At 46.8% G+C, this 22,010-nt stretch overlaps 1 protein-coding gene across 1 annotated transcript in view; it reads right to left on the reverse strand.

Moving 5' to 3' along the window:
- Window positions 1-21,401, reverse strand: part of LOC142804072 (uncharacterized) — a 46,929-nt gene extending 25,528 nt beyond the window's left edge. The window contains exon 1 of the mRNA XM_075890621.1: window positions 21,163-21,401. Coding sequence (XP_075746736.1) covers window positions 21,163-21,189 — 27 coding nt within the window. The 5' untranslated portion in view covers window positions 21,190-21,401. The remainder of the gene's footprint in view (window positions 1-21,162) is intronic.
- Window positions 21,402-22,010: the final 609 nt, after the last annotated feature.

The following is a 22,010-nucleotide window of genomic DNA, read 5'->3' on the forward strand; positions in this document are numbered from 1 at the left end:
TGGGGACATGGAGGAGCACGGTGGGTGCTTTAAAACGCTGAAATTTCTTCCCTAATAATGCCACGCAGATCGCTAGAGGCGGGTTGAGCGGGAACGTTGTTAGAAGGAGGTAAACTGTAGGCTTGCAATTCCTCACGAATTATGGCTCGAACGATGGATCGGAGCTCCATACTGTTTGCCAGGGGGTTCTCAGAGAAGTCGGGTCGCAGGCGGATTTACTGCAAGGTATCAAGACGCTGGCATACAGAGACGACGTCGGAAACCATCGAAGGGTTGTGCGCGACGAGGGCGTTGAAAGCGGTAGGTCCGATACCCTTCAGAAGGTGCCTAACACGATCCCCTTCTGGCATAGTGTCGTCGATGCGGTGGCAAAGTGCAAGCACATCCTCAATATAGGAAGTGTAGGACTCACCACAATGATGAACGCGTTCTGCCAGTTTCTTGCGAGCAACTTCTGAACAGATGGTCGGTGTGCCGAAAATGCGTCGGAGCTGGTCTTTGAAAGAAGAGGAATCGGCGAAGTCGCTCTCATGATTCAGGAACAACGTCTTGGCAACCTGAGAGACGTAAAACTGGACGCGTGCTAATTTCGATGCATCGTTCCAGTTGTTGTAGACACCTACACGGTCATAGTTGTCGAACCAGTCTTCGACATCTTCACCAGGCAGACCGGAGAAGATTGGAGGCTCCCGAGGGGTGTTGTTGACCGCGCTATGGTTGGCGGCTGGTGGTTGCGCCGGTGGGTGGTTCGCTTGGGCTTGCTCTTGTGCCATGGTGCTCTGCTGGCGTAAGCGACGTGCCGAACGGAGCTCCAGGAGCTGGCTTTGGATGAAGAGAGGTCGAAGAGATCGGGAAGCACCTTCCACCACTTGAAATACAACGGTTCAGCTGACGCTTTATTCAAGCAACAGCAATATGGCGCCGATGATGAAGAGGAAAGGGCGAAGACTGATGATGGTTATTGAGAGATGAGGAAGATGACGTCCAATGAATTTGAACAGTATATATATATATATATATATATATATATATATATATATATATATATATATATATATATATATATATATATATATATATATGAGGGAAACAAGTGTATACCTAAGGGCTCGTTTTTCAGTGTTTTGACACAATAATAATGAGATCTAACGGACAGCAATGCCAAGGAATGTATAGGAGAAGTTATTAGAACCAAAGAAATGTAAATAAGAAGAAAGAAAAGTGAATGAAAAAAGAAACAGCCTTGAGCAGGAAATGAACCAACGACCTTCGAACAACGTGTTCGGTGCACGTGTTCCCTCCATCTACTTTTTTTGGTTTTTATGTGAATTTAGAAGTAGGAGTGTCAGTCAGCGCCATCTATAAGCCAAGCGACGAGTGTGAAAACGCTTTTTTATGCGCATGTCTGGCGTCACGTAGCACGTGAACTTATTACGAGCGGGCAGCTGACTAATAGTCCCTCGTATACAACCTAATGACACCAAGTCTGCCAGTACGGGATCCTCGTTAATGAATAAGGGAAAGAAGTGTGTACCTAAGGGCTCGTTTTTCAGTGTTTTGACACAATACTAAAGAGATCTAACAGACAGTAATGTCAAGGAATGTATAGGGTAAGTTATTGGAACCAATGGAATGTAAATAGGAAGAAAAAAAGTAGATGAAAAAATAACCAGCCGTGAGCAGGAATTTCTCTCTCTCTCTCTCTCTATATATATATATATATATATATATATATATAATTATGAATAAAAGAGCACACATACGAAAATTTGTTAATTGTTTACTCTACGTTTCGGCCGTGGCACGGCCTTCGTCAGGATTGCATATAATATATATTAAGGATTGCATATATAATATATATATATATATATATATTGTAAGACAGTAGCAGCGTTGGAATCTCGACAGCGTTTATTAGGCCGAATCGCCTGATTAACCCTTCGAACAAAGACGACGTTCTTCGTGATGATGATTATATGCAGATGAAGAAGATGAAGGTCAAACGTTGTCAATATTGTGCTTACCCTGATTTCCCCTCGCGCGGAAGCGGTCAATTGGGCCGTTGTTTATGACAGTGGTGTACGGCGCACGAATGGTTTTAAGAGCGACACGTGAACAACCTCCGTACCACGAAAACGGCCGTTGGAAGGCATGAAAACAGGGGTTACTCGATAGTTAACAGGATACGTCTGCTCGACTATAGCGTAGGGGCCGATGAAACGTGAGTGAAACTGATCACACAGGCCGGGAACCCGCGTTGGGGTCCACAACAGTACTTCGTCTTCAGTATTGAAGTTAACTACGTGGTGGACGCCATCGTAGCGAGTCTTCCGCTCTTGTTGGCCTGCCTGTGTATTGAGGTTGGCGCGTCGGCGACAATCGGCCAGGCGAGAGATTAAGTGCTCCCTCGATGACGATGATGAGATCACAGGCACATCAAAAAAGGAGATGTCGAGCGGAGATGTTGGTTGACGGTCATAGACGAGAAAGAATGGGGAATAGTCCGTGGTGCGCTGCGTAGCGGTATTGTACGCAAAAGTCACGAATGGCAGGATGGTATCCCAGTTGGTGTGGTTGGCGTTGATATACATAGATATTATGTCGGTCAAAGTTCGATGGAAGCGCTCTGTTAGGCCGTTAGTCTGGGGATGGTAGCTGGATGTCGTCTTATGAATCGTGTTACATACGTGGAGGGTTTGTTCGGGTAGTTTTGAGAGAAACACTTTGCCGCGATCGCTCAATAAGATGCGTGGTGCACCATGTCTTAGAAAGATTGCCTCCAGAAAAAAATGTGGCAATGTCCTCTGCTGATCCTGAAGGAAGTGCAGCTGTTTCGGCGTACCTTGTTAAGTGGTCAACTGCTGTGACAATCCAGCGCTTGCCGCTAGGTAATATTCGTATGTAGAGGTCAATGCCAATGACATCGAATGGAGTGTCAAGACACAGAAGAGGTTGTAGAAGACCGGCCGGGGAGGACGTGGGTCGCTTGCGGCGTTGGCATAGCGAGCATGACGCAACATTGATTGATATGTGGGGTTTAACGTCCCAAAACCACTACATGATTATGAGAGACACCGTAGTGGAGGGCTCCGGAAATTTAGACCACCTGGGGTTCTTTAACGTGCACCCAAATCTGAGCACACGGGCCTACAACATTTTCGCCTCCATCGGAAATGTAGCCGCCGCAGCCGGGATTTGAACCCGTGCCCTGCGGGTCAGCAGCCGAGTACCTTAGCCACTAGACCACCGCGGCGGGGCGAGCATAACGCAACATATCGCACTACGCAGTTGGAAAGGTCAGGCCAGGCAAAACGACTGCGGATGCGTTCATAGGTTTTTTGAAAACCGGAATGACCAGCCTCGGGGTCATCGTGAAACGCCTCCAAAATCTGCGCCCTTAGGGAACGAGGAGCAACAGGAACCCAGCGCTGTCCTTCGGGGTGGAAGACAAAGCGGTAAAGGATTGAGTTTTCAGTCTTGAATTCCGTAGCTGTCGATAAGCACGGGCGTTGGAAGGACGAGACGACCCTTTAAGGCACTGCATTATAGAGCGACAGTAAATGTCGCTGCATTGGTGGGATGCAAACTTCTCGTTGCCGAAGATAGAAAATAAATCCACAGTGGCGAGTGAATGAACTGACGGAGGCACTTTGATGGGGTCACTCACAATCGGCGACAGGCCAGGAGTGCCTGATGAGCATTGTAAAGGACAGCGGCTAAGGTCATCGGCATCGTTGTGTTTCTTATTGGATTTATAGATAACGTCAAACTCGTATTTTGGAGACGAAGTATCTAGCGACCGAGACGCCCAGAGAAATTCTTCAACGTCGACAACCAGCACAAAGCGTGGTGCTCAGTGACAACGGTAAAGTGGCGGCCGTGAAGATATGGTCGAAACTTCTGGATAGCCCAGACAACGGCGAGACACTCCTGCTCGGTGATGGTGTAGTTTTTCTCTGCTGCTGTGAGGGTGCGACTAGCGTATGCGATCACATGTTCAACATAACGCTCTGTTTGTTGCGAAAGTACAGCGCCGAGTACGTGTCCGCTGGCATCAGTATGGAGGAGAGTGGGTGCGGCGTTATCGAAATGACAAAGCACTGGCTCAGACGTGAGGGCACGTTTGAAGTTGTCAAAAGGCATTTGGCATTCGTCCAGCCATACGTATGACGCTCCCGAAGAAAGGAGTTGGTGAAGTGGTGCAGCAATAGTGGCGAAGTCTCGTATAAAACGCCGGAAGTACGACGCAAGGCCAAGAAAGCTTGGGAGCTCTTTGACGCGTTGAGGCACCCGGAAGTGAAGAACGGTGGTAGTCTTGTCGGGATCAGGCCGGATTCCGTCTTTGCTGACAAGATGTCCGAGTTCTTTACTACATTTGCTAGCAAAGTGGCACTTCTTCGTGTTGAGCTGAGGCCAGCAGCTGCGAGACACGTCAGTACTTCATCTAGGCGCTGCAAGTGCTGTTCAAATGTTGAAGAAAATATGATGATGTCGTCAAGGTAACATAAGCATGTTTTGCACTTAAGGCCCCGCAATACACTGTCTATAAGTAGTTCAAACGTTGCTGGCGCATTGCAGAGGCCGAAAGGCACGACGTTAAATTCGTGAAGTCCGTCGGGTGTGGCAAAGGCAGCTTTGTCCTTGTCATCCTCATGCATTGGAATTTGCCAATAACTGGAGTGCAGGTGAAGGCTCAAAAAATATTCCACTCCTTGTAAGAAATCTAAGGCATCATCAATGCGAGGCAAGAGATGTACGTCTTTTCTGGTTACTTTGTTTATTGCGCGGTAGTCAACGCAGAATTGCACCGAACCGCCTTTTTTTCGTACGAGAACGACAGGTGACGACCAAGGGCTTGAGGAGGAGCGGATGATGTTTTGCTTGAGCATATCAGCAACGTGCTTGTCGATGATCTCGCGTTCGCTGGAAGAAGCACGGTATGGTCGACGATGGACAATAGAAGTTCCGTCGGTGTGTATGCGATGAGCCACCGCAGAAGTCTAGCTTAGAGCAGTGGAATGTACGTCAAAAAAGAATGTATGCTTAGACAACAACGCCAGTAGTTCGTCTGCTTGCGGGGGAGTCAGATCCGTGCTGATGGCATTGACGAGAGCCGTAGTAGGTGGAGCATCTGTTGGTATTGAACGTGATTCCACCAGACTGGTATCCGAAGCCACTACAGAGATAGGTTGTGTGTCCACGCTGGAAACTACAACAGTCTCTTGGTCAGCAGAATCGGCTCATTGGTTATATTCAGTACTGCGAGAAATGTGGTGCCGTTGGAGAAGCGGACAAGACTCGATGAAAGTGCAATCCCTCTGGATATACAACGGGCTAATGGACTGACTAGAACGTCAACGTGGTCAATGGAGTCAGACATAACCATGGTAACGTGCTCGTGGTTAGGTGGCACAAGGAAGTCATTGGCTGTTCGTAGCCGGTCACGTGATAATTTCGGGGAAATATCCTCCGTCTCTCACATATGTATGAGTCGTTGTCGACAAGAGATGGAAGCAGCAGCGTCAGGAAGAAAGTCCCATCCTAAAATAAGCATAAAAGCACAAGAAGCCAGCACGGCAAACTGAATTTGATGCTGGATCCCATCAATGAAAACACTAATGGTTCACTGTGCTGATGGCCGTATCTGCGAGTCATTTGCGCTACGTAAGAGAGTGACAGTATAAGGTGTGGTAACTTTACGTAGACGAGTACACAAATTCGCATGAATAACAGAAATAGCAGCCCCCGTGTCCACCAATGCCTGAACTGGTACCCCTTCCAATGCACTAATAACAAGTTGGCTTGGCCCTCTCGCGGTCTTCGTGTCAGTCCGAGCGATGCAGCTTTTCCTCCAAAAGCTGCACCAGCTAGTTTTCCGAGTGGTAGTCAGAAGTAGGTACAGCCGGTCTCAGAGGAGATGTTGAGCGTCGCAGAGGTGAAGGGGACTGGCGGCATCCGCGATAGCAGGGGCGAGGTGCGGCGAGTGGAGAAGTCGGAGAGAAGGAACGCGTCGTAAGGCGTCGCTGGCACTGGTTCGGGGATGTCTCCGAATCCCTTTCGTAAACATCGTAGCCACAGCGTTCGTCCTGTTGGCGCTTGCGGCAAAATGGTGAAATATGGCCCCAAAAGCCACAATAGTAGCATATTGGGTGAGGCGAGCGCCAGGGGGCGTAGTGTGTTGGAGCTGTTACAGACGCTGGTACTGGCGCTGGGACAGGCGAGTGTGGTGCAAATGCTGCTACGTTGGACTGCGCAGGAACAGGATGCGCGTACTAAACCAAGGCAGGTGTCATGGCAGCGACTTGCGCATACGTCATGGGTGGTGTGTTGGCACCGTAGTGTTCGATGGGAGAGCGGCAGTCATGGATGAGAGCTCCTCTTTGATGATGTCACGCAGACGAGCAAATTGAGAGTGAAGCCGAGGAGCGGGTGCACATGACAACCCTTGCGCTTGAACTTCCTCGCGAATCAGAGTGCGAATCAGCGCGCGCAAATCTACATCCGAGGAAGGCCGGCTGTCACTGGCGTCTGCGTAGTCTAGGTGCAATCGAATGGCTCGGTGTTCATCTAGATGCTGACATGTCGTGATGACGTCCTCAACGGTGGTGGGGTTTTTAACAGCCAGAGCGTTAAACGCGACATGGCCTATTCCTTTGATGATGTGGCGAACACGATCAGCTTCTGTCATTTCCGAGTTCAGGTGGTGGCAAAGGGCATGGACGTCTTCAATGTACGAAGTGTACGTCTCCCTGGGATGTTGGGCACGCCCATCGAGCTTTCGTTTCGACACTTCGAAATAGATGTTCGGTTTCCCAAAAATTCTACGGACTTATTGAGCAAAAGTAGGTCAATCCGGCAAGCTGCTCTCGTGGTTAAAAAACCACACTCTCGCGACATCGGACAGAAAGAAGGCGACGTGACGAAGTTTTTTAGGCTCAACCCATTGGTTATAAACACTGGCTATGTCGTATTCTTTTAGCCATACCTCGACGTCGTCGCGTGGAAGACCACAGAAGATGGGTGGGTCGCGCTGCCGGGCGGTGACGATCCACGCAGAAATGGTTTGTTGGACAGGGATGCTGGATGTTGCGGGCAGCGGTTCTTCAGCCATGACAGCAGCGGACGGGGGAAGCAAGCGGCGACCCGAACGAAGCTCCAGGGGAACGTGACGTCGGAGAGGACTTGGGGATCAAAGTAGCCTCCACCACTCTGTAAGACAGTAGCAGCTGGAGTCATGACGGCGTTTATTAGGCCGAATCGCCTGATTAACCCTTCGAACAAATACAACGTTCTTCGTGATGATGATTATATACAGATGAAGAAGATGAACGTCAAACGTTGTCAATATTGTGCCTACAATATATATATATATATATATATATATATATATATATATATATATATATATATATATATATATATATATATATATATACTCGAAGGTCGCAGGTCTGGTTCCTGCCCACGGCAAGTTATCTTATCGCCCACTTTTCTTTCTTGACCGTTACCTTACTATTCGGTCCAACAACCTCTCCCCTATATATTCCTTGGCATTATTCTCTGTTGGAGTTCATTAATATTGTGTCGAAACACAAAAAACCGAGCCCTTCTTTAGCATACACTTCTTTTTCTTATATATATATATATATATATATATATATATATATATATATATATATATATATATATATATATATATATATGCGTGTGTGTGTGTGTGTGTGTGTGTGTGTGTGTGTGTGTGCAAATGAAGAAATTAAGTGCACACTTAAGAGCTCGTTTTTACCTGTTAGACACAATAGTAAGGAGATCTATAGACATTATTGCAAGGAAAGTATAAGGAAAATAGATTAACTTTGTATGACCTAATTTTAATGTAGATGTGAAGAGCATCGAGCGAGTTATTCAAAGTCACAGGCTCGGTTCCTGCCCACGGAAAGTTATTTTTTCATCCACTTTTCTTTCATCACAATTACATTAAAACGTTTCTTATACTTTTTTGTATTATTGTGTGTTATATCTCATCAATATATTGTCCAACAAGAAAAAAAGGAGCCCTTATGTATACACTTGCTTCCTGTATTCATTAACGAGCCTCTCATACTGGAAGACTTGGTGCCTTTAGATAGTGCGCGTGGGGTTATTGGTCAGCTGCCAGCTCACAATAAGACGTGCTACGTTTCGCCATACAGGCTGATAAATATTCTTCCACACTGGCCACCATGGCTGCTGGTGGCGCTGTCTGAACCCAATAAAGTGTACGGTGGGATAGCCGCCGTAGTAGTATGGTCCTTAGGATATACTCGCTAGTCTGCCGTCTCCGCTCTCCGCCACGGCTGCTCGACGATGCATGTGGTGGTGGCGCTTGGGTCAATCGGAGTTCCTTGAGCAGACGCCCCTCCCGCGGCTTTCGCTTACGGGCGGGTTGGCAAAGAGGTTTGCAACAGCGCTTTCGTGTTTGCTTTCCTCGTCACTTCCAGTGTGTTCGGTAATTTCTTTTACTACGGAAGGTGAAAATTTTAAACACGTGAGCAAAGAATACCTTAACGCTAGTTGTACAATAGCACGAAGAGTCACGCAAGTTTCCCAGTGGGGACCATCATCCCTCAATGCATTCATGCTGATTATCACTTCACGAGACATAATTGAAACATCAAAATATTTATTGGTTCATTTGCAAGTGTTTCGTCCGCATTACTTATTTGCATCTTCTCAACTTTAGCACCTTCATTCCTGGCCGCTGTACATCTGTTTCGCTTTTCAGTGATTTTGTCAAGCAGAATCTAAGTAAAATGTTGAACTTCATAAGCCTCTTTGTGATAAAATTTGAGTGTTGTTCCCATCCCCATTGAGGCAATTATGTTTTTTCAAGAAAGCGCTGTAACCAAAGACATGTATAGGCTTTTCATGCAGCTATTTTTGAGCTTCGCAATAGCTGCTTTGAAGGTTCTGGAGGAGTATGCGTGAGGCCTCTGTTATCAAATTGCGCTGTGAAAAGTGAAGCCGGATCAGTCCCTGTTGCCATGCTTCTGTCTGATGTGAGACATATGTGGCGCAAGCCTCAAACTACGTCCTTTTCACTGTCTTACGCGCTACATGACCAGCAATATAGAAAGTGAGCATATCGTGTCTTTTTTTTACATATACACTGTGGTCTGTACGTAATGCTAGTGCAGTCTCCACGCCCCTCAAATCTCCTCCATTGATGGGACTGTGAACGACGTCAAATGTGGCAGGTGTGGGTGGCCATTCCCAGAAAAAAGACAGCTGATTACTTGTGGCGAACAGTACTCCGACTTGGGTGGCCTTGCAAGGTTATAAATTGCAAGGGCATTTATTGCCACCAGAAACTGAGCTGCAGTGGTGTGATAATTTGTGCCAGAAGACTGCCGAGCAATTCCAAATATATTTCCCAGCTTGTCCTGGTTTAAATATGAAGTGATCAAATATCTCAGACCAGCAGACGTCTGGGATATTTCGAGCAGGTGCACCGTGCTCTCAAATATCACACGGAGCCCTTCTACTGTGCTCGATGAAAAAACCCGCCAATTCTGTTTGTGGCGTATGCATATAACATTCTTTTCAATAGTCTGAAAATCCCTTCAGTAACGCACACTTCGGCAAATTTAGTTAGAGAGCTTTTTTTTGGCGTAGTAGCTCAGTTGGTAGAGCACCGAACGCGTTTTCGAAGGTCCAGGTACGGTTCATGCCTCCGGCAAGTTATCTTTTCATTTACTCTTTTTTTCACACTTACATTACAGTTAGGTTTAATAACTTCCCATTTTGTGATATATATATATATATATATATATATATATATATATATATATATATATATATATATATTGTTACGGAAAAGAAGAGACGCCGTAACGACGAGGCTCGGGATTAAATATATTCCAAACCAGCGTTAATGGCGTGCCCGGTTCACCAGCGATCGAGCCGAGACAACCCTTCGCCTTCCTCGTCAGGCACACATGTGCGTCGCCCCCTAGAATATCAATATACATGCATGTAGCAATATATATATATATATATATATATATATATATATATATATATATTTAAAGAAAAAAATGTCTGTTGCAGAAAATAACTTTTTATTCTATTCTCGCGTTGCGTACGCGTACAGCTCATGTACTCATTACTCATTTTGTACAAGAGCCGTGCAAATTCGCAATTTTCGTCATCCCGTGACCACCGCCTTCATTTTCATTGGAACCACGGCGTCAGGCTCTCTTTCCCTGTGTTATGATTTTTTCCAGCATGATTTTTCAAGCAACAGGTGCATGGCAGGCTGGCCAACAGGCCAATATGAGAGCATAAGGTCAGCTCTAAGCTTCAAGCTTGATTTTTCAAGTAATAGGTGCATGGCAGGATGGCCAACAGGCCAACATGAGAGCATAAGGTCCGCTCTAAAGAAAAAAATTGAATGACAAGATAAGCGGTACTATTTGTTCTAGAACTGCACAAGGAGCGTGGCAGAGCAAAGGTGCATCATGCACGTAAAGAAATTAAAAGAGGCAATCACCGTGCTGCTTGCAGAATGACGCCTAGGTGAGGTTGATTGTGTCACTCTGCAAAACATAGTGCAATAGCCTGTGACTTGAATCTCTTTCAGGTGATAAAGTGCCGTTAGTAGATGAATGACAGAACGTTGCAGTGCAAGAAGGAAATGTATAGATTTAGCAGTTTTTATGAGCCGGGACATGACTGAACAATCCATAGCCCCACTTATGCTACGAACATCACGGAACCGCATTCATGCCGCGTAGACAATGAGAAAAAAAACGTGATAGGCAAGTTTCCGATTAACGTAGTCAGGTATATTGAGTTTTAGAGGGCAACGTAATTTTCGCCTGAAGGGCACCTATAGGTGCCCCATTTGGACTGTAAATAACAGTGACTATTGCATAAGTCTAGGAAGCAATCAAATGACTGTACACGTCTGTTGTCTCGGCGCAGGAAAGAAGATGTATTGGGTCCTCTTTTATATTTGTATTCGACTTGGTTAAAGCATCCAGTCAGCTCATTTTCAGTCATGACAAGACGCTGTGCAGCTTGCCTGTTGGTCTCATTCCGTACGCTGCTTGATTCTCGCTTCACATTTGTTCTTGAGACACTTGTCAGCACTGAGCTATAAGAAGAGAAAAGCTGGTCGCAACTTTGTGTTTAGGCGCATTGTATATATAGCCATATGGCTTGTGATGTCATGGAAGCGACTATTAACACTGTTAGCGCCAACATGCCAGCTACGATGGCGTCAGTCGACTACATCATGGCCATACGCACACTACTCTACTCCTGACAGTGGCCACATGTACGTTGTTTACATGACTGTTATTGTATGAACTCTCGGCTCAAGACTCGTCTGTGCAGCTTCTGGTAAGTGAGCAGCTAACAGTGATTTTTGCGATGATTTGTTTATATAGAATACCATCATACTAGTTCGGGGTTGTACGGCTAAAGATCTAATTTTCACAAAACGGGCATAAAGACAAACCTTAGCAAATGCGCTCTGTCAAAATACAACAAACTAATATTAAACGAACGACTACAAAATACTGAAACCCACTGAAACAGAAATCTGCAGCACATAAGCAATAAGTATAAAACACTAGAATATAAATTAAATACTCAATTGCATTTTAAGAGAAACTAAAATATGGGAGTGGATACAATCAAGCAAAGAATGAAAGAAAAGGATCTACTGTACACTAGAAAAATAGTTAGTTTGAACGAACGTGATTAAAAAATTGAATTAGGTTTGGTTCAAAAAATTGAAAAACATAAATGCACGAAAGCCCCTTTTCACACTATCGATAGCCTTTTGCAGTACTTCAAAAAATCAGAATGTGAAACGGTGGTAATCTTGGGTGCATATAGGCTAATGCAATCATGGATAATATGCCGAAAAAGAAAAAAAATCCCGAAAGTGTCATTCTTTCGAAAGAAGAACCCCTTTAGTGCGTATTTCCGATAATGGTGGCAAATGCGTAATTACTTAAAGGTAACATATTGGGAAGCATCCAATTTAAGGGATGTTTCTTTTATGTCAACACACATCATCAACGGCACAGCAGTGTATTAGGACGAGACCAGAAATATTGCGGTAAACACGTGCAACAAGGCAGAATTGACAAGCGGACTGTCACGTAACAGTGCACTGTGAGGTGAAGCGGCCCAAGGATGAAGTTTAGGGCCGGCCAGTTTTGTCGAAACCTGTGCATGAGCTTTTCTCAAGAAGTTCAAGGCAAAGTGCACTGCGGTCGCAGTCGTTCGTTTGTGTTCTCTACGATAACACGTGGTAGCGCTCCCCTTATCCTATCCGTTTGCGAAATCAGATAAGTGCTGATCTGATCTATCGTTTCCTTTGCACATTAGGAGCATGGGTTGGGAGTCGCCAACGTTCACCGGCACTTGCTTGACATTGGCTAACATCGGCTAGTGATTCTCAATGGTGCCGAATGCTGTGATGAATAAGTGCTCACGTTCGCTATTGACGGCCTTTTATTGGTAACTCTCACCCAGCGCTGCTATGTTTTGGCTAAACTGTAGCTAGTGTTGGGTAAATGAAGATCGGCAGTATTGTTAGCCTTTGTAGGCTATCAGTCGTTATAGGAGAAATGTTGTTGCTATTAAGTCTAAACAGGGTGCCGTTGCGCTTGAACATAGAACTAGGGTTGATCCTTCCCAACCTTGCTTTCTCGTATGCCGATACCTGCCCTGGTGACATTTCCGGAAGTGCTTAAGGGTTTCAGCGCACACAAGACGAATAACAACTTCCTATATGCTCATCTGTTATATGAACGATTGATTGATTTGATTTGTGGAGTTTAACGTCCTAAAACCACCATATGAATATGAAAGACGCCGTAGTGGAGGGCTCCAGAAATTTCGACCACCTGGGGTTCTTTAACGTGCAGCTAAATCTGAGCACACGGGCCTACAACATTTCCGCCTCTATCGGTCATATTAACGAGCTCCCTTCCTTGTTATCTGACAGTCAGTAACGACACTCGCTATAGAAAAAAAACACTAACGATCGTATCTAACAGTAAAATAATGGCTGACGAATGATTTATCTTTCCATCTAGAACTATTGCAATTTTTTTAGGGCACATTCGATCTAATCTAATTCCCGTATGTTAATCGTGGAAGCATCTGTTCAAGGAATTTGACGCTGACGAATCATAATAAAACTGCAATTGTATCGGCAAAAAATTCCATCTAGCAAGTCACCACTGTGTCATCAAATAGCAGGCTAAGTAATTTTCATAATCTAACTCTCACTGAGTGTTTTTAGCGAAGTAGGTTTTCAAGCAGTACACGCATTGACCCTAATGAAACCCCGTTATCGGAAATTCATCTAAAAACTATATGAAAGATTCCTTTCCATGCTTCAATCCTAAGTCATTCATTTAACAAAAGTGACTCCTTGCAGAAACCCTACGCATTCACGATAACCTCAAGTTTCGAGCATATTTAGCAAACATAAAGCAATGTTTTTTCCCCTTTGTTAGACTTCACATAATTTTCACGGACGCCGTTTAACCATTCCCCACTGTTGTGTATGCGCACGTAACCGACACACGGCCAGTCCATGTGCTGTGCCTCGCTTGCGGGTGCGGCCCGACGCGCCCGCGTGCCTGGCGCCTTCCTTAGACTCTCGTCCCCAGCTCCTGCATATCGTGTTACACGTGTACACTCACTGGAGTGACTACGCTGGCCATAACCTCCTCTCGTCCATTTCAAAAGGAAAGCAATAAATAGTCTCCTGCCAGCCGCTGCCTCGTGTGGTTCCTGCGCCGCGGGGCTCCAGACACTAACGTAACACTGGCGACGAGAAGTGGAATTTATAAGTGCGCAGCTCTCTTGGTTACGCCCATGGCTACTGGAGGAATGCAGGCCGCCATCGAGCCTTTGAGCGGTAAGAACTGGTCATCGTGGATCCAACGCCTGACCTTCTACTTCGTGGCGAACGACGTCTGCGACGAACAAAAAAAGCGCGCGCTCCTCCTGACGCTGTGTGGAGCTGACACCTTTGAAACTGCCTGCGCCTTGGTCGCGCCGAAGACTCCTGGAGAGGTGGGCTATGCCGACATAGTTGCCCTTCAGCAGAAACACTTCGATCCACGACCATCTGAGTTGTACAGCCAGTACGAGTTCCAGCGACGCGACCAGCCGCTGGAAGAGTCTATCAGCAACTACGTTGCAGCCCTCAGAAGCTTGTCAGCTGACTGTAACTTCGGAGTGCCAGTGGCAACGTCTGCTACATCAACGCCGCCGGCAAGAGGTCACGCAGGCGTTCTGGCTAACTCCACCATGCTGCTCAAGATGTGATGCTTCACGACAGGTTCGTGTGCGGCATCCGCGACGAGCATCTTCAGCAGTGACTGTTTGCGGAGAGAGACTTTACTTTTCAACGTGCGTTGAACTTGGCACTGTAGTCCGAAAGTGCGTCGAAGCAGCAACGAGGCCTTAAGGGAGTGACGAGCTCCACGGAAGTGCACAAGACTTCACAGTCTACAAAGGAAACCAAACATTCAGCTCAGCAACGGCGCTGCTACCGATGTGACGGTTGACACGAGGTTGACACCTGCTTATTCAGGACAGCGCAATGCCGTTTTTGTGCCAAAAACGGTCACATCGAGAACGCCTGCATCTCCAAAAAAAAAGAAAATTAAAAGAGGAAACCTCATTGCCCGGCAAGGAACTCACCTGGTTTAACGCCCAACCTGCGAGCTACGACCCCGCGGACACCGATAGGTGCTACGACCTACATGCTGTGAAGGGGTGACAACCCTGCCCTGAATTTCTAGTTGACGTAAGAGTCGAGGGAACGCCCTTGAAATTCGAAGTGGACACGGGCGCCGCATGTTATCTCATCAGTGATGCTACCTACCACCAGACGTGGCCATCGATCGAATGCCCCTAGGCTTTCGAGAGAATTCCTAGATTTACGCACCTGGTCAGGGTAAGAACTTGGCACCCTCAGTTCGGCACAAGTTCGTGTGCGTTTCAAATCAAAGGACTACATGCTGCCCCTGCTGGTAATGAAAGAGACTGGGTGCAACCTGCTCGGACGTTACTGGTTTTCCACACTGAACATCCGTGTTCACGGAGTAAACCAGGTCGCCGAACCAAGTCAAGAGATCCAGGATGTTCTCGCACGCCATCCGGATGTATTTAAGGAACGTATCAATGGCTACGTGGGTCCATTGGATCACTTGGACATGAAAAAAGGTGCTACAGCCAAGCTTTGCAAAGCACGGCGGGGGCCCCTAGCTTACCAAGAGCCTATGGAGGAACAGCTCAACCGCCTGCAAAAACGAGATCTCCTGGAGCTGACGCAACGTGCCGAAATGGCCACACTGTTGGTGTGGGTGCGCAAAATGGATGGAACATTTCGCGTTTGTAGATATTACAGGAGCACAGTTAACGCGGTGGTCAAGAAGACCGCCTACCCGCTACCGAAAACTGTGGAGGTCTTCGCAAAGTTGTGTGGTGGGACGACGTTTTCGACGCTAGACATTTACCAGGCCTATCAGCAGTTAAGAGTGGACGACGAAACAGCCGCACTGCTCACCGTCAACACCAACAAAGGACTGTTCAAGGTGAAGCGTCCCCCTTTTGGAGTATCCGCTGCGCCAGCCATCTTCCAGCGGATGATGGAAACTACACTGACCGGAATGCAGGGGATGAGTGTCTACCTTGACGACATTATTATCAGCGGGAAGGACGTTAAATAGCATGCGCAACATCTAGAGCAAGTCCTGTCGAGGCTAAGCGACAAAGGTCTACGGCTCAAACAAGAGAAGTGCCGCTTCGGTATCAGATCAGTCCAGTTTCTCGGTCATAAAATCGACGCTCAGGGTGTACATACGACAGAAGAGAAAGTAAAGGCCATCCTCGAGGCGCCAATACCGACGGACAAGACTTCTCTGCAGGCTTTCTTGGGGCTTCTCGCCTTTTACAATGGTTTTTTGGAGAACAGAGTGACGGTAGCTGCGGAGCTGCATGAGCTTTTCGAGAAGAACACGCCCTGGAAGTGGGAGAAAAAACACCAGGCTGCTTTCGAGATGCTTAAAAGATGAATAGGTCTTCGACAGTCTTTGCACAATATGATGAAAAGAGGCCTCTCATTCTGTCTGTGACTGCGTCACCATACGGCATCGGCGCGATTCTCGCTCAAAAGGACGCGTTCGGCCGAGAGGCTCTCATTGCATTTGCGTCACGAAATTTGGGAACCGCTGAGAAAAACTACTCGCAGCTCGATAAAGGTCTTGCGGTATTTTACGGCGTCAGCCACTTTCACCAACATGTCGCTGTTGTCGATGTTGTCTCAAATTGGCCACATATGACTACGACTTGGTGTACAGGCCTGGACGTCTGCACCAAAATGCTGACGCGCTCAGCAGGCTGCCACTGCCAGCGCAAGTAGATGAGTCGTGCTCTCCGGGAGATGTGCTTGTGCTTGCGTCCACGCCACGTTTCGAGCTTTCACCGCGTCAACTGGCTGAGCTCATCCGGAGTGACCCACTGTTATCCCGCGTGATGACAGCCATTTCAAACGGAGAACTACACCGGTTGCCAAGCAGGAATTTTCGGCATTCGCATAGCTTGGACACGATCTCTCGTTATAGGAGGGTTGCGTCATCTGGGGTGCAAGACTGGTCGTTTCAGAGAAAGCAAGGAAAGACGTGCTAGACTTGACACTTGCGGGTCACACGGGCGTGGTGGCTATGAGGGCATGTGCTCGAGGCTATTTTTGGTGGCCCGGTGTCGACAACGACATAGAGCGGGTGGTCAAAAGTTGTGCAACTTGCTTTCAGCACCAGAAAATGCCAACTCAAGCACCTGCCTCTGAGTGTAAACGTGCGACAACACCATGGCACACAATCCACGCTGACTTCGCTGGGCCTGTGGAGGGAAGCATGCTGCCAATTGTAGTCGACGCATACAGCAAGTGGCTCAAAGTGCACATCATGTGGAATATACGGTCGCCGACACTGATCGAGGAACTGTGAAACCTGTTCGCAACTTTTGGCATTCCCGAAAGGGTGGTCACGGATAACGGCCCGTCCTTTGTTTCTGTGGAAATAGAATAATTTCTGAAAACAAAACAGGTGACGCACATTACAAGTGCACCCTATCATCGAGCCACGAGTGGGCAAGCCAAAAAAATGGTGTATGAAACCAACAGGCACTTGCAAAGGATCAGTCAGGAACATTTGCGTGCAGGCTGGCTCGTTTTCAGCTGAAACAGCACACCACCGTTTCAGTAACGACCGGCAAAATGCTAGCTACTCTCATGTTCGGCCACGAACTCTCAACGGCACTGACACGCATTCAGCCGCGACCAGCTGAGACAGTGACCACTGACCACAGCGCTACGAAATCACCAAGAACGGTAGCCATCGGGCAATCGGTCTTTTTCCGCAACTTTGGAGGAAGTCCTGCTTGGGTTGGCGGAACCGTGTTAAAGAGACTCGGACATCGATCTTAGCTAATCAAGTCAAGAAGTGGAACGATTTGTCGGCACCTTGACCACATAAAGCCAGGTGCAAAGGCCTACTCGACAGAAGATTCGCCGTGGAACGATCTAACTAACGGACCAGCAGCAGGTGATCTACAAGACGCAGTGCCGGCTCCGTACGTGATCTCGCTCCCACCGGAAGCACCGCCACGGCATGATCTGCCCACAACGCCCGACTCCAAACATCGGGAAGCTGAGGCCAGGCTGGACACTTGTGTGACAAAAGCTTGCGATGACCAACGCAGCGGGTCCGCGCAGCACCACACTGCGCCGAGGCCCCAACGTGATCGGCGTCCACCTGACCGATACCGTGACCCCATCTAAGGGGTAAGGGATGTTGTGTACGTGCACGTAACTGACACACAGCCACTCCATGTGTTGTGCCTCGCTTGCGGGAGCGGCCGACGCGCCCGCGCGCCTGGCGCCTTCCTTGGACTCTCGTCCTCAGCTCCTGCATATCGTGTTACACGTGTACACTCGCTGGAGTGTCTCTACTCTCGCCATAACCTCCTCTCGTCCACTTCTAAAGGAAAGCAATAAACAGTCTCCTGCCAACCGCTGTCTCGTGTGGTTCCTGCGCCGCAGAGCTCCGGACACCAACATAACACCCACTGTGTCATCTCCTTTTTATCAATTTTCACTGTTAGGCTTGTATTCACAAAAGAGCATCATCCTTATCAAGCGTTTTTCTAATCGGTTGCGTCATCAGCGGTATGCAAATACGCTTCGAGCACTCTAATCTCTTCGTGAACTGCAAAAAGACTGCAGGGATTTTACTCGATGGGATAAATTCTCCTATTTTTCTACCAAATAGACTTCGCGGTTCACTTAGAAAAAGACGTGCAGATGTGAGCGAGAACTGAACTTGAGGCTAATAAGACGCACTTGCGTAAACTGGCTTATATCACCCTAATTCCTCCTAAAATAGAATATGCGTGAGCCATTTGGGATCCCGATCAAGACTACATTATTAAAGACATCGAAGCCCTGCAGAATTGTGCTGTACGTTTTATTTTTTTCTGATTATTCACGTCACACCAGCGTCACTTCATTGAAACTTTGTGCTGAACTAGAACTCTTATCAAGTCGCCGTAATATTGCTCCCTTATCACTACTTCATATGCTCTACCATCACATATCACTTCACGAGGAATTCTTTGGGCCACCTACTGCCATCATTCCGCGCCGCGACCATCCCTTTAAAATCGAACGCTTCCCTTGTCGCACATTTCATTATGCTAGAACCTTCATACTGCGCACAATAACCGAGTGGAATGACTTACCATCAAACATTGCAACCGTCACCGCTATCACTGTATTTCAGAACCTGCTAAACATGAGTGCAAACATGTGAACCTTTTGCGGTATACCCCCTCTTTGTTCTGCAAACCATGTTTTCTGTATGAGCTTCGTATGTTCATGTTTCGTGTTATTTATTGCTGTGCTTGCCTAGTTCAGCATTTCACGTGTGCTATTGGTGTTGTTCTCACTCCTTTATGTTTTAATGGCACGTGTGCTTGTAGTAAGCTAGATTGCGTTTTATTATACTCTAGTGACTGTATTTCCTTGCTTGTTTAGATCAATTTTAAAATGTTTTTAGATTCATTATTGTTTGACTCATATTATTTATTCTGATTATTTAGGATTATGCGGTAAGAATATTGATCGATTTGTGGGGTTTCATGTCCCGAAACCACTATTTGATTATGAGAGACGCCGTACTGAAGGTCTTCGGAAATTTTGACCACCTGGAGTTCTTTGACGTGCACCCAAATCTGAGTACAGGGGCCTACAACATTTCCGCCTCCATTGGAAATGCAGCCGCCACAGCCGGGATTTGATGCCGCGACCTGCGGGTCAGCAGCCGAGTACCTTAGCCACTACACCACCGTGGCGGAGCTGCTGTAATAATATGAACCTTATATTTACTCTAATCTCTTTGGTAGCTGTATAGTGTTTAGTTTGCGTGTTTTCTGGCCCTAATAATCATTCCATTTACCTGTATGTGTTATAGGCCGCCCTCCTATGTAATACCCTCCTGTGAGAGGGCCCTTAGGGGTATTCTGAATAAATAAATGAATAAATAAATGAATACATATGGCATATTCGAGCCATTACGCCTCGTTTTGCTACGTTGTGCACATAGACGCTTTCCAGAATAATAAACAAATGCCGGAGCAATACATATATGCACCAATAAACAGTAGCGATGATAACTCTTTTCTAGTCATTCTTTTTCAAAGCAGGAACTAACTGGCAGTGCCAATCGACACCATCACTGCACATTTTTTCTAGCAACGCTGAAACAAATCCAAGACTGCACATTTTGGGGGGAGTATTTTTTTAATGGTCCTCACTGTGACAACTGTGGCAATTTTGCGGTTCTGGAAGCTAAAAAAAAAACACGTCTGACCGAAGTAATCGGTGACTTCAAGGCGAATAAGCGCCGTTTTTGAGACGGAATCCCGAAGTTTGTTCAAGGACTTTCACACTGCCGAATAAGACGGCTGTAGAGATTCTGTGTACTCTAGTGGGTAGAAGTAGCAGGAATAAAAAAGCGAGTTTTCTCATTGTCCAACTGCTCAGCTCTGAAGACTTAATTTCGCACAATGTTTGTAAACTCATTATTAGTTTCACCACTTTCTCACATAATCTTCCGTGGAATTCTCTGGTCCCTACCCTTTGGAAAACACACACGAAAATATCCTGCAGATAAAATAAAAATCAACGCGGAAAGGTTACAAGAAGAGAAATACTATTCTAGAAATCGGGATAATTTGGCATTGAAGGTTTGCTTTCAAAACGCATTTTGAGTTTTAACTTGCGGCAACCACACCACAATCATTAGGTGCTTTGAAGTGGGGAGAGCGGGGAGGCACTCAGCGGGGGAAATTTTGATGTCTCTAAGTTTTCAACACAACCACTATCAATGTCTTTAAAGACTGTGTCCATATGCTTATTCACTCCGTGTTTAGATATAATAGCAGCATAGCATCCTGAAAGGCAGAACTCCACATGCGAACCCTTTCCAACCGTCGTCTCACTGAAAGCTTATTGTTAACGAGCACCAAATTCAAGCGAACAGGTGCTATCACCGTTATGTGCTATAAAAATGTGAACTCCGACGTTTGAAACCAAACCTTGGGCCCCGCAGTGGAGCAGTGGGACACCATAGCCAGCATGCTGTGACGGCGAGTGCCAAGAAGAGAGAGCTGCTTGAATGCCAAACTATAGATAATACGTTTGTCATGAGCCTGACACCGAAAGTATCGTTATCGTGAGTACAAAGAACAGGAGCGCCTCCCCGTCGCGCTAACAGCTGTGGTTCTAATATATTGTCAGGAACGATCAGAATCACGAACACATAACGAACGGGCAGCTAAAGCGGCGCCTGTGCACGAACCTCAGAATAACACTTACTGTTATCTAGGTATCGTTTTCCACGAACGCGCCCCGCACAAATGAATGGAACCATATGTCGGCATGAAAAGCGCAGCTGGCTACAAAAAAATCTTTACATTCAACAGCTTGGCGACAGTACACATTCAAGACATTTGAAAACGACAAAGCATGCTGCAGTATCAGACTGACTGAAAAGATCTACGAGGGTGCGAAATGCTCACCTTATTCCGAACCGGAGTTTCGGTCATTCAGGGACTGGCACTCACTCGCTGTCGTCGCACATTCCTTGCGTGCGTGGTGAACAAAGAGTGCGTCGTCAATTCTATAGACAGGGCAGCCTTCTATGATCTATCGGCGGACGCTCCTTCAACACGACTAGCGTACGCGCCTGAAACGCGCGATGGCGTGGCAAGAGTATCACCTTCAAGGTCGCACGTGGCGCCCGATATTTTGTGAGAGCGCAAGACGTTACGCGACTGCTGTCTTTGAGACAGTAGCTGCCCGCAGCGCTTAATTTTCACGGAGCTGCTTCCGCCGCGTCTTGCAGTGCGTGCGCGTGCGCGTGCCCTCCCGCAGCCGTCGCTTCGACGTCGGTGACGTGTTCAAACGAGATTCTGTTGTCGTTACGCGGCGCCGGAGCCAGCTGGCACGCAGACCACACATGCCGGCGGCTCGGCGGACGACACTCGCTAGAGGCGGTGAGGGACGCGCACGCCTCCTAGGCTTCGACTTCATTTGTTTACATCAGGAGTGTGATTATTGAAGTACCATAATCGGTGCAAAACGAGGGAAAATAATCAGAGGGAGTTAACGTGCCTCAGGAATTCCGTTTCGCCTCCGGAGTGTTTAGTCAATAACAGAATGTGTAATTGAATAAGAATTGATAAATATTGATTATTTATGATCATCAAGAAACGATTGCGAAAATCCCCATCAATTATTTTATGCACCACCAGCCCCCAGAACATAACCGAAAAGACTAAAGACATCATCGATCGCAGAAATCATCATAATTACAAACTTTTTTATTAAAAGAGACACGCGATAGATTAGATAACAGTACTGAAGT

The sequence above is a fragment of the Rhipicephalus microplus genome, chromosome 3 (genome assembly GCF_043290135.1).
Source record: "Rhipicephalus microplus isolate Deutch F79 chromosome 3, USDA_Rmic, whole genome shotgun sequence".
NCBI lineage: Eukaryota > Metazoa > Arthropoda > Arachnida > Ixodida > Ixodidae > Rhipicephalus > Rhipicephalus microplus.